This window comes from Rhinolophus sinicus, chromosome 1 (genome assembly GCF_057876585.1).
Source record: "Rhinolophus sinicus isolate RSI-liver-muscle chromosome 1, RSI-T2T, whole genome shotgun sequence".
Classification (NCBI taxonomy): Eukaryota; Metazoa; Chordata; class Mammalia; order Chiroptera; family Rhinolophidae; genus Rhinolophus; species Rhinolophus sinicus.
In genome coordinates this window covers 158,282,408-158,297,443 of record NC_142501.1, presented here as the reverse complement: position 1 = coordinate 158,297,443, position 15,036 = coordinate 158,282,408, and the positions used below count along the sequence as shown (strand labels likewise).

At 40.3% G+C, this 15,036-nt stretch overlaps 1 protein-coding gene across 1 annotated transcript; it reads right to left on the bottom strand.

Moving 5' to 3' along the window:
• Positions 1–438: 438 nt before the first annotated feature.
• Positions 439–4,720, bottom strand: LOC109440590 (C-X-C motif chemokine 2-like). Its single transcript, XM_088791415.1, has 3 exons — positions 2,177–4,720; positions 1,969–2,052; positions 439–1,154 (listed from the first exon to the last, which is right to left on the bottom strand). The coding sequence occupies exons 1-3, from the start codon at positions 2,494–2,496 to the stop codon at positions 1,139–1,141; spliced, it is 420 nt and encodes a 139-aa protein (XP_088647541.1). The 5' UTR covers positions 2,497–4,720; the 3' UTR covers positions 439–1,138.
• Positions 4,721–15,036: the final 10,316 nt, after the last annotated feature.

The following is a 15,036-nucleotide window of genomic DNA, read 5'->3' as shown; positions in this document are numbered from 1 at the left end:
AATTAAACTGTCAAAAATTATTTGAAAAATCATTTAGCAAAAACAACGAAATGAAAGTCTTTGTTAAATGAGAGTCCTTGTTAAGATAACAATAAAAATATAAACGTTTTTAAGGAAATAAACTCAAGTAGCAAGGTAGCAAGGAGTTCCTTAAAACAAACAAAAAAAATCAACAAAAAAACAGTATGTATCAGTGATTCTCCCACTGAAGGGAAAAGGGACAGCCCACAGTTTGGAAAAGAGCATTCTTGGGGAGGTGAGAACCAAGGGGAGTGACAGGTATCACCACATGAAGTTAAGCATAATTTATAATTTAACTTATATGTATAGCCAATTTAATGCCCAGGAGAAAAAAAAGTGTCGAGACACATTGATGTAAATCATCAGATTTCCCAGAAAATGAAAAAGACAAACAAACAAACAAAAAAACATTGTCTATTTTGAAATACTTTATTGTCATATTTTTTGCAAAAATATCAATAAATATTTAAAACTCTCTGTTATAAGACACAAACACTGCATAATTAACATTTAACAAGGCATTATGCCTTACAAGAAAGACATAAAATGTCTAAAGGATAGTTAGAACATTGTAGTTCTTAAAGCTTCAACATGAGAAATGTTGATCACATACTGTGAAATTGTTCCAATAAAGAACAACCGACATCCTTTTAAACAGTTACAAAAATAAATGTACACAGGCGTTCCCCTACTCTAACAATGACCTCATTATTTGCTTAGATCCTCCAGCGTCTGTCATAGCAGCTGGCTGGCATGCTGTGGGCTCCTCGGAAATATTAATTTAATAACTAGAGAATATCTGCAAACATTTTACCTTCAAATTAAATAATCAAAAGTGAACTAACGGGTTTGACATAAAATAAAAGTATAGTACACAAGTAGAGTTAATCACATAGTTAATGATTTTACATGTAAAATATTAACACAGAATCTTAGAAAACCAGCCAATAAATAAAATAAATAAATAAGTAGAAGAATTCTCCTAAGAGATGCTCAAAACATAGTAAGTCCAATCCAGGTGGCCTTGGGAGCTGAAGATTCCTCTTTTTCCTTTGATTTCTGTAAGGATAGGGCCTGCTTCAAGTATAGCCACCAATCAGCTTCCTGCTTCCTCTGGTCAGTTGGAGCTGCCCCTTTAATGAGAAAACAGTTGTCTTTAGTAGCTGCTCAGGAAAGCTGGTTTCACAGCACTCTTCTGATCTGCCCTCTAGGTTCCAGAATTTTCTGAATCTAGTTTTCCTAGCCTAGAAGTAACCAAGTGGTTATTTCTAGACTTTGTGGCAGAGACCTCTAGGCTATTGCATGCTCTTATTCAGGAAAGGAGGGATGGGGGTGGTGTCTGTGGTCTCTACTGAATTATTGCCTACAAACAGCCAGAATCTTTTGGGTAGATGAGAACCAAGGGGGAGTGACAGTTGATTATCTGTCACACTGGGTCTCACTTCAGCTTCATAGCAACCCTGGGTAGTGGTTACTACAGTTTTCCCTAGCCAAACAATTGTCCTTGAGTCACATGACTAAGAGGTGGGATCCAGATTTGCACTCAGTGCAGTGTCACTGCAAAATCCCTGCTCTTCACCACTAACTAAGTTTTAGGGCCCATGTTGCAGAGAAACAAGGGATCTGTTTTTAAAGTATGAAGCACAGAAGGCTGGGGGTAAAATGCCAGTGTTTTTTTAACAAGTGAAAAACTTTTTTAGAGTAACTGGCCAACGCCATTGAGAATTTTAATGAAGGTAGCTTCATTCACTTGAATGGGGACGGAGAGGGGTATGGGGATGGAAGGTACTGGAGATATCCTTCTACACCAGAGCAGATTAATGATCTTAATGACAAATTTAATTGTGAAATAATGACTTTTCACTCCTTCAGCTACACCCTGGGTTTCCCTGATATGATTTTCAGGAAGCAGTCATTGTAGCCAATGACTCTAGTCACATAACTCACTTCTTTAGCATCCTATCGATGATTTTCTTAACCATGGGGGCTGCGGGGTTGAGACAAGCTTTCTTTCCATTCTTGCGAGTGGCTCTGCGGAGCGAAGAGAGAATCCATGTGAGACAGGAGGTCGGGCTGGCGGATCAAGGTGCGGGCATCGGGGCGGTGGAAGTGACAGGACTCTGTTAGCAGCAGCAGGGCAAGACGCAGCACTTACATGACTTCGGTTCGGTCGCAGTGGGGTCCCGGGGGTATCACCATCACACTCTGGAAGTTCTTGATGTGAATTTTCTGCAAGGTCTTTAGGCACTGGCAGCGCAGTTCAATGAACATGGATGCTCCTGCGGGGACAACAGACTTGGTTAGCGGGGCTGTCCCCCGATGGGCGCCCACCCGTCCCTTGTCCGGCCCTTGGGAACCCAGAGCACCAATCTCACCTGCTGTGCGCCGGCAGGCGGCGACCAGGAGCAGGAGCAGCAGCGCCGCCCGGAGGAGCCGAGGGGCGCAGGGGGCGGCGGCGGTTGCGGTGCGGGCCATGGGGCTGAACTCGGAGGTTCGGGTCGGCGGTGCCTGGAGTACAAGAGCTGGCGGGAAAGCGGGCGTAGAGGCTTCTGTGGCTCCCCGAAACGAGCGAACCCCTTTTATCCATTGTTGAAGCGGTAAGTTCGAAGTCCCTGGACTCGGGAAATTCCCAGATCTTCAGGTCTTTTCCGGGCCCCGGAGGCGCGGCCCCGCCCCTGGGGGGAGTTGGAGGCTGGACCCGCCGGTGTGGCCTTGCGGGACCTGCCGCATAACTCCGCTGACTCTGTGATATTGTTTCAGCCCAGATCCCCAAAGGGGCAGTGAGTGAGTCGCTGCCATGCACGAGCTACCGCCTCTGAGGGGGGGACCGTGGGCGCCCTGTGACCCCAGTGCGCGGAGGTGGGAAAACGCTGGGGGCGAATCCGTGAGACCCTCGACAAGGGTGGCACATCTTTAGAGGGAAAGAGTTAATGTCTCTTTAGTTAACAGACCTGGGGGAATAAATCAAGGAGGGGTGAGGGGGTAAATTTTACTTCTCTATCATCTATCTATCTATCTATCTATCTATCTATCTATCTTCTATTAATATGTATTCTATGTCTCTCTCTAAATTTCAATTTTGCGTATTTCATACACCTGAAGTGAATGCTGTGTTAAAAATACCGTCTTCATCTCGGATTCTAGAGAATGTTCGACCTGTTCCCTAGTTGTATATTCTCAAATCACACTTAGAATTCTATCTTGGTCTTCTTTTCCATTTGCTGGTAACAGGGATCAGTGCCAAAAGTTGAATCCAGTGAGTGTTAATTTCAGTGAACGTCGTGGTCTGTGTAACATGACCTCTTCTTCCGTATCCCGCTGAACTTCCTTCTTCCCTCTGTAATGTTGGAACTTTTCCATGTATGAGGGGTTCGGATTTGATCTAGGAAATACTGGACCAGAGGTCACCCAGAAGCTGCCAAAGGACTCATCCTGCAGGCTTACGGGAATCACCTCTTCTGGTCTATCCTTGGACAAAACAGCGCTTGGACACTAGAGAGTAGGGACCTGCTGTGTAGCAGCCTTCCTCTGGTCGTGTGTGCGTTTGAAATGTGAAATGCCGCATCGTTCATCAAACCCCGTTTCATTCGCTGCAGGACCTCCAGTGTTGGTCACCTTTTCTCTAGAAACAAACATTGATGTATCTGTTTTCTGACTGGAGCATTTCAGTCTTTGAACCTATCAATATTTTTTCAAATAGTAAAACATTGATTGCGTCAACATTAGGTATAGAGGGTTTAAAGTGTAATTCTCCAGGTTGGATTCAGACCTTTTGGAGACATGGAAATATGATGGGAGGTGGGAGAGGAGAAAGGAATGACCTCTGACCTAGGAATGGGTGTTTGGAGACAGAGCTCCAGGCAGCCCAGCTCAGTGGTTAAGAGCCTGCACCCCATAGGCAGACACTTGGTGAGCAGTGACGCTGCCTGCATTTAATTGGTACCTGTCACCTAGAAGTTGTTCAAGATTTCTTTGCCTACCCCAATGTAGTTAGGAAAAATGAGTCAACATTTGTGAGAGCCAGCATGGATTAACGGCCTTATAAATGTTTATTAAATAAATAAAATGGAAATAGCTCTTTCTAACATTGCCTAAATGGAAACTCAACCTCCGAGTATGTGAATCATTGTATAAAGAAAAAAAAATTGTAATGGAAAGATTCACGCCTCAGTTTTTCTTTTTTTACATTTAAATTTTTCTGTATCCGTCTATACTCTACCAGGAGATGCACTTAACTGGGTTCTTGTTTTTGTTTTTACTGTTGAACCAATCGTTGATTTATTTTATAGTCCTTTTTTCAATCACTTCATCTGTAAAAAAGGGAGTTTGAATTAAAGACTGTCCATCTTCTTTATTGGGAATGATTAACAAAACGAATGACCGTCTTTAAAAATACTCTAGTGTTTATCAGTATGGTCCTGAGAGAAAAACCAGGAAAATTAAAAGAACATTACAATTTGTGTTATGCCGTAAGAAACGAGATATAATCTAAAGCTTATCAAATATGTGACTAGTTTATGTGTTATTGAAAGTTTGTATAGTTACTCCTTCTGTCATCAGTCATGCTCTGGGTTTTAGTGGGAAACTGGCCAGGAGCTACAAAAGCTATTCTTTAAAACTTGAAAGATGTATTGTTTTGTTTTCTAATTGTAAATGTAACACAGGCTCATTTTATGAAGTTTATAAAAGTAAAAAAGGCATGCAGAGGTTTTGTTTTTGTTTTTGTTTTTTCTAATCTCTAACTATTGTTTATGGAACAAACTTAAACAGGTCACTGAAAATTTGTGGTTTTTCTTCAACAAACATAGTAGCTGACAAATTATAAACAGCTAACAGGATTCTGCATAAATATGAAACAGGCCACTTCCTTTATTTACTTCCACAGACCATGAGCAAGTTACTTAACTTCTGCACACACCCCAAGGTGCAGCACATTTGTTTTGTGCTAAATTCCAGATGATATTCTAAGAGTTTTACAAACATTGACTCATTTAATCTTTCAAATATCCTTGTGAAGTAGATACTGTTATCTTTATGGGACTTTAAGGTTACAGATAAAGAAACTGAGGTGCAGAGAGGTTAAGTAACTCATGGTAGTTCATTAGAAATGAAGGTTAAGTAACTTCTCTAAGTTCACAGTATTCTGAGTCTGGTTCTTAAACCCAGAGAGAATGGCTTTTAACTATTATGCTACAATAAAAACGCTCTGTGATATCCAGTTAAGAACTTCCATAGGAATGATTTTTAAAAATCTGTTTTTTATTCCCTTAGTTGAATGGTTCAAGTTTACTTATTCTAAAATGCAAACACAGCAAAACAGTCATACCAGTTCTGACAATTAAGTTCATGAACTCATCCTAGACAAAGTGCTACATACCTCATTGCTGAATATCACTATGGTCACCTTTGAAGTACTCCCCTTGAGAAGCTATGCACTGATGCCAGTGCCTAGTCCACCCTTCAAAGCAATTTTGGAACTCTTTCTGGATTGGCAATCAGAGCTGTCATCATATTACCCTGATGTCCTGAATGTCATCAAAATGTCTTCCTTTCAATATTTCCTTTGTCTTCTGGTAAAGAAATAAGTTACTGTGGGCCAGATCAGGTGAATAGGAAGAGTGTTCCAATACAGCTATTTGTTTACTGTCTAAACACTCCCTCACAGACAGTGCCATGTGAGCTGGTGCATTGTCGTGATGCAAGAGCCATGAATTGTTGGCAAAATGTTCAGGTCGTCTAACTTTTCCATGCAGCCTTTTCAGCACTTCCAAATAGTAAACTTGGTTAACTGTCCAGTTGGTACAAATTCATAATGAATAATCCCTCTGATGTCAAAAAAGTTTAGCAACATCGTTTCGACTCTTGATTGTGACTGATGGAAATTTCTTGGTCATGCAGAATGGGCTGACTTTCATTGTGCACTTTGATACTTTATTTCAGGGTCATATTGGTACACCCATGTCTCATCACCAGTGATAACATGGCCCAAAATATTCATCTTGCCTCTCCAAAAGGTCTTGGGAAACTTCGACTTTCTTTTGCTTTTGTTCATCCATGAGGTCCTTCGGCACCATTTTTGTACACACCTTTCTCATGCCAAGATTTTCAGTTAAAATTTTCCTGTTTCTCTATCAAGGTTTACTTAGTCTGCTATGCTTCTCACAGTCAGCCAATGATTTTGATGCACAATTTGGCAAAGTTTTGCAATGTTTTCGTCAATTCTGCTCATTACTGGGCCACCTGACCTCTCTTCATCAGTGACACGCTCTCTCCCCTCAGAAAATCCATTTATACACCACCGTTTTCTTCATGGCATTATCCCCATAAACTTGGACTAACATGTCCCTGATTTCACTTCCACTCTTACCAAGTTTAACAAGAAATTTAATGTTTGTTCGCTGCTCTAATTCAAGCTCAGACATTCTCACGACAGCACACAAAAACACAAAACAACAATAATGAATGCCATTCAGCAAGACACCACCACATGTTGACATGAACACAGCTGTGAGACACTGATATACCAAGGTTATGAAACCTTACTGAACTGTTTGTACAGTGTTGCCAATGTAAGCGCACAGCGGCAAGTTCTCAAACTTAATTGTCAGACCTTGTACATCTCCATTATTGTGTTTCACTAACAGCACAACTCTTTCCTCTGGCATTAATGTAGCTTGTTATATTTTCTTAACGTGTCCAATTTTGAGTAGTAGTTACTCTACCACAGAGAAATCTGTAAACATTTATTCCTTTAAATGATGAAGATAAAACATCAATGTGATGTCAAGTGGATATCATGTAACCCCTAATATGATGTGATGAGAAGGACATATCACCTCTTTGGTAACATTTCCAAAAGTCTATAAGCCCAGTCTAACCATGAAAACAAAATTCTTCAGACCTAAACTGAGGAATATTAAGTAGCTGACTAGTATTCTTCAAAACTGTCAAGGTCATGAAAAATAAAGACTAAGAAACTTGTAGTTCAGAGGAAAGTATGGAGACATAACAACTAACTGCAATGTAGTAACTTGGATTGCATCCTGAAACAGAAAGAGGAAAGAAAGTTTAAAAACTGATGAAATAAAAATGAACTCTGGAGTTTTGTTACTAGTAATATAGCATTGTTGCTTTCTTTGCATTGGCAAATGTACCATAGTAATGTAGTGTTCACAATGGGGAACTCGGTGAAGGGTACACAGAAATTGTACTATCTTTGCAACTTTTGTGAATTTAAAATCATTTCAATCTAAAAAGTTTGTTTTAAAAATAGTTTCTCTTTCTCAATCAATTTAACGTACATCAAAATAAAATCAGTGGACATGAATGCTTTATCTGGTAGCTTCCTTGAAAGGTAATTTAATTTTTGTTGAGTTCATATTTGCTCAAATATGAAAATCCTATGTATCTGCTGCCCCAGTTTAGATACTTCATCATGTTTCATAGACTTAAATAGTTTGTCTTCAGCATTAATCATTATGTCTAAATCTCTCATCTATTTCTTGGAACTAAAGAAAAACAAAGGGTTTGCTGTAATGGTGTCAAGATCCAAATAATAGCTGATGTAAATAAGAGTATTCAGGGAAATTAGAACTCCAGTTTATCTATAGGAGCTGCAAAGAAAGTGAAGCAAATGAAGCGTGCCAAGAAGCAGCCAACATTTGTAGATTGTAAAGACTATGATGCCTGGGAATAGCTTAGTCAAACTTATTGTTTTTGGAAATGAAGTAAACAGGAAATTTTTCTTTTCAGTTGTTCTTATTTTCTCCTAAACATGTCATTTGAATCCATGAGCTCTCCATCAACCAAAAATGTAGAAATATTTATAAGAACAGGAATGCTGTAGTCTAGTACAATAAACAATTTCATTCTCTTGTTTGAGTAAGTGTCTCTCCAATCCAATTACTTTTGCAAGAGTTGAATGCCAGGTTTTTATGCACAATCTTTAAACCATGCAAACAGTGACTCTAAGAAATGGCTGAATCTTTAAAATGGAAGCTTTGGTGGTTAAATTCCTTTTGCCCTGTACTCATTATGAATCTCTCAGAATTGACATTTAGTAAAATCCAGGTCCACTGCTTTACCCGTGTCATTGCTGCAGCCACAAACTGTAAGCTGGGGTGAAGTTATAGCTCCTCACCTCAGCTGTATCAGGTGTCTTTATGCCCCCAAAGTTCTCTGTAACTTCCATGACAAATCTCTCATCCAAAAAGGAACAAGAGGCAGTCAATAAAAGTTTCCTCCTCTTTCATGTTTTAGGTAGATTGTCTACATGACTTCTCAGAGGGTCCCCAGTAGGATTAAACCCCAGTTGCCTCTTTTCCTATTTCACTCTTCCAGTTGCTCAGTCCTGTACCTTGGGAACATTTCCCCAAATAAATCTGCCAGCATGGCAGGTTGATGGCTCTGCTCTTTTTTTTTTTTTTTTTTTTTTTTTTAAGTGGGGGTTAGACTAAGACTCTGCTCCATCCTGAGGATGAACCATGCTGACTGGCAGGCAAGAATGGGCAGTGGAACTCTGTTCTACCCCTAGCTTGCCTTAATAACTTATTCCACACAATTTCCATTTCTGTGTCCCTAAAATTATCTAATGACTGGCTCTGCAGGGAGAAGAGTGAAGATGTCTGAACATGACATGAAATTCCTAGATCAATCCACCCCTACAGGCCATGTACATGAGTGTGTACCAGGAACAGGGTCAACCTTTCTATTCAAGTCTCCCCAGAGACTGCCTGTCTGGCTCCTCTTTCCCTTTCTTCTAGATTTACCTGCATTCAGTCCATGGGGTTCAGGTGGGATGACCCATTTCTCACTTCCTTCCTATAGAGGCCCACCCCCCAACCCTGCTGATTGATTCAGAGATGGGCAAGAGACCTAAGCCTGGTAAAATGAGAAACAGTTCCTAGAGTTTTTGTTGAAACAATTGAAGAGAAGATTCTTAATTCTTCTTGGTTTTTGCTAAACTAGTAAAATGGGGCTTATGGAGAGCCTGCCTGAGAATGAAGTTGGCCCAGAGGAAAGCAAATAAAATGGGACAAATTAATAAGGACCTTGTTCGGGCACGTATGTCCTCCAGTTGGCTCTGATTTATTCATGGGCTTTTAAGTTATGTAGACCAACAGATCTCTCTCTCTCTCTCTCTCTCTCTCTCTCTCTCTCTCTCTCTCTCTCTCTCCTATTTAAATTGGATATCTGGCTTTTGCCAACTGAACAGTCTTATTTAACACCATCCATCTTTCAAACTTCTGCTAGAGATAACTTTCAAACACAAGCTGCTCTATATACTCTAGTTTTAATCCCTCTATCCATTCATCCCTTCAACGTTTATCTATCACTTATAAGCTGGGAGCTAAGTTAGGTTGTAAATTAGGCTACGAAGAGTGAAGAGATAGACTCTGTCACTACTGAATTCACCGTTTATGGGGGTAGGACAGAAACATACGGAGTTGTCTGGAGGTCCATGAAATTCAGCGATGTGTAGAGCTTTGTAGGCACTCTGAGGAAGCGAGCATCTGACTTCCTTTCTTGGAAGGGTCGGAGCTATCAGAGAAAACGTCCCAGAGGAGGGTGAGACCTAAAGTGAGTTGGTAGGGGACGCATTCCAGGAAAAGAGGACCAAATGAGCCAAGCCATGGACACTGGAAGCAGTGTGGTATGACCTGAGAACAAAAGTAAGTAGTTTATTATTTTGAACCTGGGGTTTCACATCAAGGCAAGGAGTGCAGAGAGATAGAGCAGGAGGTCAGGCATGGCCCAGTCACCAGAGGCTCCTGCTTATCATCCAGGAACCCCTTCAAATGCCACCTCCATCAGAAAGCTCATAACTCCATCCCAGGGGTTACCTTGGACCTTGGATACAGGTCACATTATGGACATCATTGGTTTACACATTCCCATGTTGGATTATGTACTCTGGAAGATAAGATATCTCATTTCCCTTTGCATTTCCCCATCTCTAATATGAGTCTGGTTCATACCAAGCATTCAACAACTATTTGTTGAAATAAAATATGGACAAATTGTTTCAGGCCACTGTTTCCTGTAACCAATGTGTCCTGAAGTCAGGACCTCAAGAAACTGTCCTTGAAGGATTGCAACAGCCTAAAATATCCTTACTTTCTTTAGCCTATTTTGACCACTCAGCATCTGTGTGAAACCTCTCAGCAGACATAGGTGAATCCAGATGAGCCAGCATTTTAATTGTAGTGTAAGATCTGGGGAAGACTGTCCTACCCGGGGCTGCCAGAGAAGTGAGTCTGAACCAAAGTTACTAGAAAGTTCTAAGTCCAAGATCTGTCAGCAAGACCAAAGAACACAAGGAGGAAATATATTCAAAGTCAGAGGGCCTGAGCTGCCCAGGTCTAGAATACAATGGGAGGAATGTCAGAAATCAAACAAGGGAGGTCTGGTTGACTGCAACAAATGGAACTGGAGTATGTTTGGCCTTAATGGACCATCTGCCTTATGGTAGATGGGAGGGTCCAGCTAATTAAAGGTACAAGGTCTGGGCAGGAAGTGAGTGCATAGTAGCTATTTATCCCATGCATTTTTACAATTCATTTATGTGTATAGGGCAAAATGATAGGTGCACTAGAAGATGTAAAGTTGGATAAAGTCCAAGTTCTAACATAAAATTCTACTTTTCGCCTGTCTACTTTCTTCTGCAATGCTAGATTGCTCATTTTTCTGTTTCTGACATGATAATCTGATGATATAATCAGCCTACAAATATTTGAAATTATTCACTTAATGCTGAGAACCATTTGATATATTAGCTTTTGGCAGTTTTTTTTTTAAGTTTCTGGTTTTAAAAATATTTTTATAAATGGCTCTTCATCTCTATTTTCTTAAAATTGTTTCCTGAATTTTCTGGAATCAGTACTCATTAAACAAATGACACCATGATCATATAGTGTAACAAGAAGAAATTCAGGATTGCTAAAATTGCAAAAGAATAAGGAAGTGAAAAAAACTTTTCTTAGAAATAATCACATGAGAAATTTGTTTTGGAGATGAAAGCATCATTATGACATTATGATATTATGGAAACAAAATTTAGGAAGTTGAAAAATGAATGTGTAAAATGCAGAAGAAAATAGCATGCACAGCATAAAGTTACAGATTTCAACTAAGAAAAGTATGAATAATCATAAAAGCTTCATATTGAGCATAAAGTAAATGGTATTTCCCAATGTTCATTCCCCCCCCCATTATTTTAGCCAGTAATATTTTTGTTTATATTTTTTCCTTCCAGGCTTTGTCCTTGTACTCAGGTAAACTTGGAGGCAGAGAATTCTGAATATTTATTTCAAAGGGGTGGCTTTGCAAGTGTGTGACTGAGCTACAGTAGTCCCTTGGTTGGCATTTCTAAAGTGGTTGAGGACATTAAAGAAATATGAGATCCAATTAGATATTGTGAGAATTGTGGTGAAAATGGAGAAAGGATGGTTTGGTTGTATGTATTTTACATATGTGTATGTTTTACATTGAATGTGAATATCTGCAATCACATAACATTTAATGAGCACATAGTATAGCAGCTGTGTGTGATTGAAGGGGTTAATTGATAGATGAGAAAAACTTAGCAGATTCCTTAATAATTACAGATGTGACTCTAACTAAAATATCATACAAATTACTGATGGGGCAAATGGCATGAGTGTGTTATAATGTGCAATCTCTCAGACTAACAAGGTTAGGAATTGGGGAAACAGTCTTTAATCTACTTTCTGTTAGCTAGGTGCCTTATCCAGCACCTAATTATATCATAGTGCTAACTGCATTATTATTTCCTTCCATATAGTTTATATTTGACAAACATTTATTTAGCACCTACTCTGTCAGGCATTTTTCTGGAAGTGGAAATGAAGAGAGGTTAATAGGCATGACCTTTATTCCCTGATCTAAAGGAGGAAAACAGACAAACAAATAATTACAGGTCAACTCAATCATTATTCTGTGAAGATATGTATAAATTGCTTTATTGCTGTTTCCCAAATAGATTCTATTATCATCCCTAGAATTACTGGAAAATGAAGACTGAATCACCAACACAGCTGGTAAGTAAGAGTTGTTTATTCCAATTCTGCTTGATGACTGCTCTGCTTTCAACTTTTACTACCTCTCACCACAAGGATGGCTACTAATAACATAATCCCCATATTGTGTCTGCCTCAGCAAAGAAATAAATATTTGACAAGATTACACCCAAAGTTTATTTGTTTTTCTTGTTGTCTTTACTAGATAGACAGTGAAGCCAGGCTCCCAATCACCAGATGTCCTGTATATTTTAAAATCTTATACATATACTGGTTGATAAACATTGTGGTTTTGTTATTTAACTTTCTTTTAGTTGTTACCATGAATGGAAAATACAGTCTGTGTCTATCATGTTAAACTTTTTTCTTCAGTGGTTATCAGCACCCAGAGCTTTGGGTTGTGGTTCTTCGCAGGGGGATATTCTGGCTTGTTGGTTGTCTTCTTAATGTCTTGCTTGTTAACTCAAGGATTGTGGCCATTGCTGTGTATAAATTATATGTGCTCTGGGGGTAAAACACCAAAGAATGGGAAGAAAAGTAACTTTTATTTATTCAGTTTTAACTCTGAGTCAGACCCATGCTGGGTCCTATTATGTGTGAAATTTACTCCTGTCTAGAGCCCTGTGAGTTGGACAGTACTGTCCTTGTTTGTCAGATGAGGAAACTGTGGAGACTTGGGGTCACAAAGAGTCAAAATTGAGATGTAACCCAAGACTTATTCAAAAATCCACTGGGCCTAGGCCAACAACTACAGGGATAAGGAAAAGAGCTACCATGGAAGAAGGAATAAGTATAAAACCACGAATTAAATTCATTGAGTGTGTTTGTTTTCTCTAAGCCCTCCTAGAAAGCAATATATTTTCTATCCTCAATTCTGTTTGCGTAAGACCTCAAACTGGGATGTGCATGGTTGAAGCAGAATCGGCACTGAGTATAAGTAAGAGCCCCCAGCTGTAAAGGGTGCAGAATTTCAACAATCCAGACCACATCCTACTTGGTATTACACAAAGGCTCCAATCCCAGGTTGGACCTGGAGATTGAGATTGAAGGTGGACCACAGTTAAGAGATATAACTATCCTGCTGGTCCTGAACATACTGCCCTACTGACTTCCTAAGTATCTTGGGAAGCACTAATTGGGGTGTGGACTTCAACATAGAATGTTAACATTTGACACTTTAGTCAAAGAACTAGAGCAATGTTTTCAAACTACAAGTAGTGATCCATCAATGGGTTATAATGGATCATAGGCTTGTGGCTAACATTTTTTAAAAAGTGGATAAAGTAGGATACTATAGAACATAAAATATCAGAACACATTGTAAAAAGCAAGTATAAGTACTATATTGTGAACTTATTTTAGGGGTGTGTGCATGTAAATGCATGTGTACCTATATACGAGTATATATTCATACACAAATAAACACACAGTGACTGTATGCATACATAGTACATGTATATGTGTAAGTGAGACACCTGTAGGTGCCTGTTGAGAATTGGAAACGACAGCTCAGCTGCAGAGGTTCCCCCCACACCCTGCTGCCCAGCCCAGACTACCACCGGTGCTGAGAAGAGGAGCCCCCACAACATCTAGTTGTAAAAAGCTGTAGGGATTCCAACCATCTGGGTGAGACAGAAAGCCTGCTGAAAACCCAGGCATCCTCTTAAAGGGTCTCCACACAGACTTACTCACCCTGGGCTTCAGTGAAGGGAAGGTGACTCTAGAGGCACCAGAGGCATAGAGGGAAAGACTGAGTTGTGTGGCTTCAGGGCAAAAACAGAAGACACAGTCACCATTTTCTTTGTATAGAACCCTCATACTGTGCAGTAGGCAGACTCTATCTTTTCTGAATTGAGCCTTCACCTCACATGGTCAAATCTGAATCTGCATTGACCTGGTGAACTACTCTCACCCCACCCTAGTAACTCCTTGGGACACCGCCCCACTCAACTCATGCACTGCTGGTGGCACTTTCCATACCTGCAACCAGCTCCGCGTCTGCCCACTGCAGGAGGCTCTTTCAGCAGCAAACAGCTGGCCTCAATTCACACACCACCAGAGGCACTTTCACAGTATCAAAGCCCTGGCCTTTGATACAACTTGGACAACTTGGATCTTTCTTGGACAACTCTGCGGGGGGGGTCAGCCAGTCCCAGGCGGATGGTGGCTGGTCTCAATGTGCTCTGAGCCTTTCATTGAGTAGCTCTAGGCTCAGCAATGGCACCAAAACAGAATCTGCATTAACCTGGTCAACACCACTTGCCCCACCCTGGTGACTCCCTGAGAACCCAGCTGACATACCGTACTAGGCTTTATCAGTGGCTGAGCCTTACTGGCAGCTGGCAGAAGGTAGCAAACCTTGGAGTGCCCTGGGCTTAAAGCAGAGCTACCCCAGGCCTGGTACTGGTAGCAGCCAGCCTCGGTTAAGAATGTGGCCTCTCCCATGCACCTCTAGATCCAGCACAGGCAACGACCAATTGCAGATACTTTGTAGCTCCTACCAGGTAGTTCAAGGCCAGTTTTCTGCTAACTTGTCTTCCAAATTGATGATTTGATCTATACATTCTGTGCAATCCATTTCAAAATATCAATGACATTTTTCACAGAACTAGAATAAATAATCCTAAAATTTATATGGAACCACAAGAGACCCTATATAGCCAAAGCAGTCTTGAGGAAGAACAAAATTGGAGGCATCATGCTACCTGATACAAACTATATTACAAGGTTGTAGTAATCAAAACATCATGTGTCTGCTGTAGAAACAGACACATAGATCAATGGACCAACACAGAGAGCCCAGAAATAGACCCACACCTATATGGCCATTTAATCTGTCACAAAGGAGGCAAGAATATACAGTGGGGTAAAGACAATCTATTCAACAAATGGTGTTGGGAAAACTGGACAGATACATGCAAAAAACTGAAACTGGACTACCGTCTTACATCATATAAAGAATATAGTCAAAATGGTT

What these genes read in the sequence shown, in the direction of transcription:
- LOC109440590 (XM_088791415.1), bottom strand. Translation starts at nt 2,496, where the DNA reads ATGGCCCGCACCGCAACCGCCGCCGCCCCCTGCGCCCCTCGGCTCCTC. An exon ending in TGCGACCGAACCGAAGTCAT is followed by an intron (nt 2,053 to 2,176) that starts GTAAGTGCTGCG and finishes TTCGCTCCGCAG; the next exon opens with AGCCACTCGCAAGAATGGAA.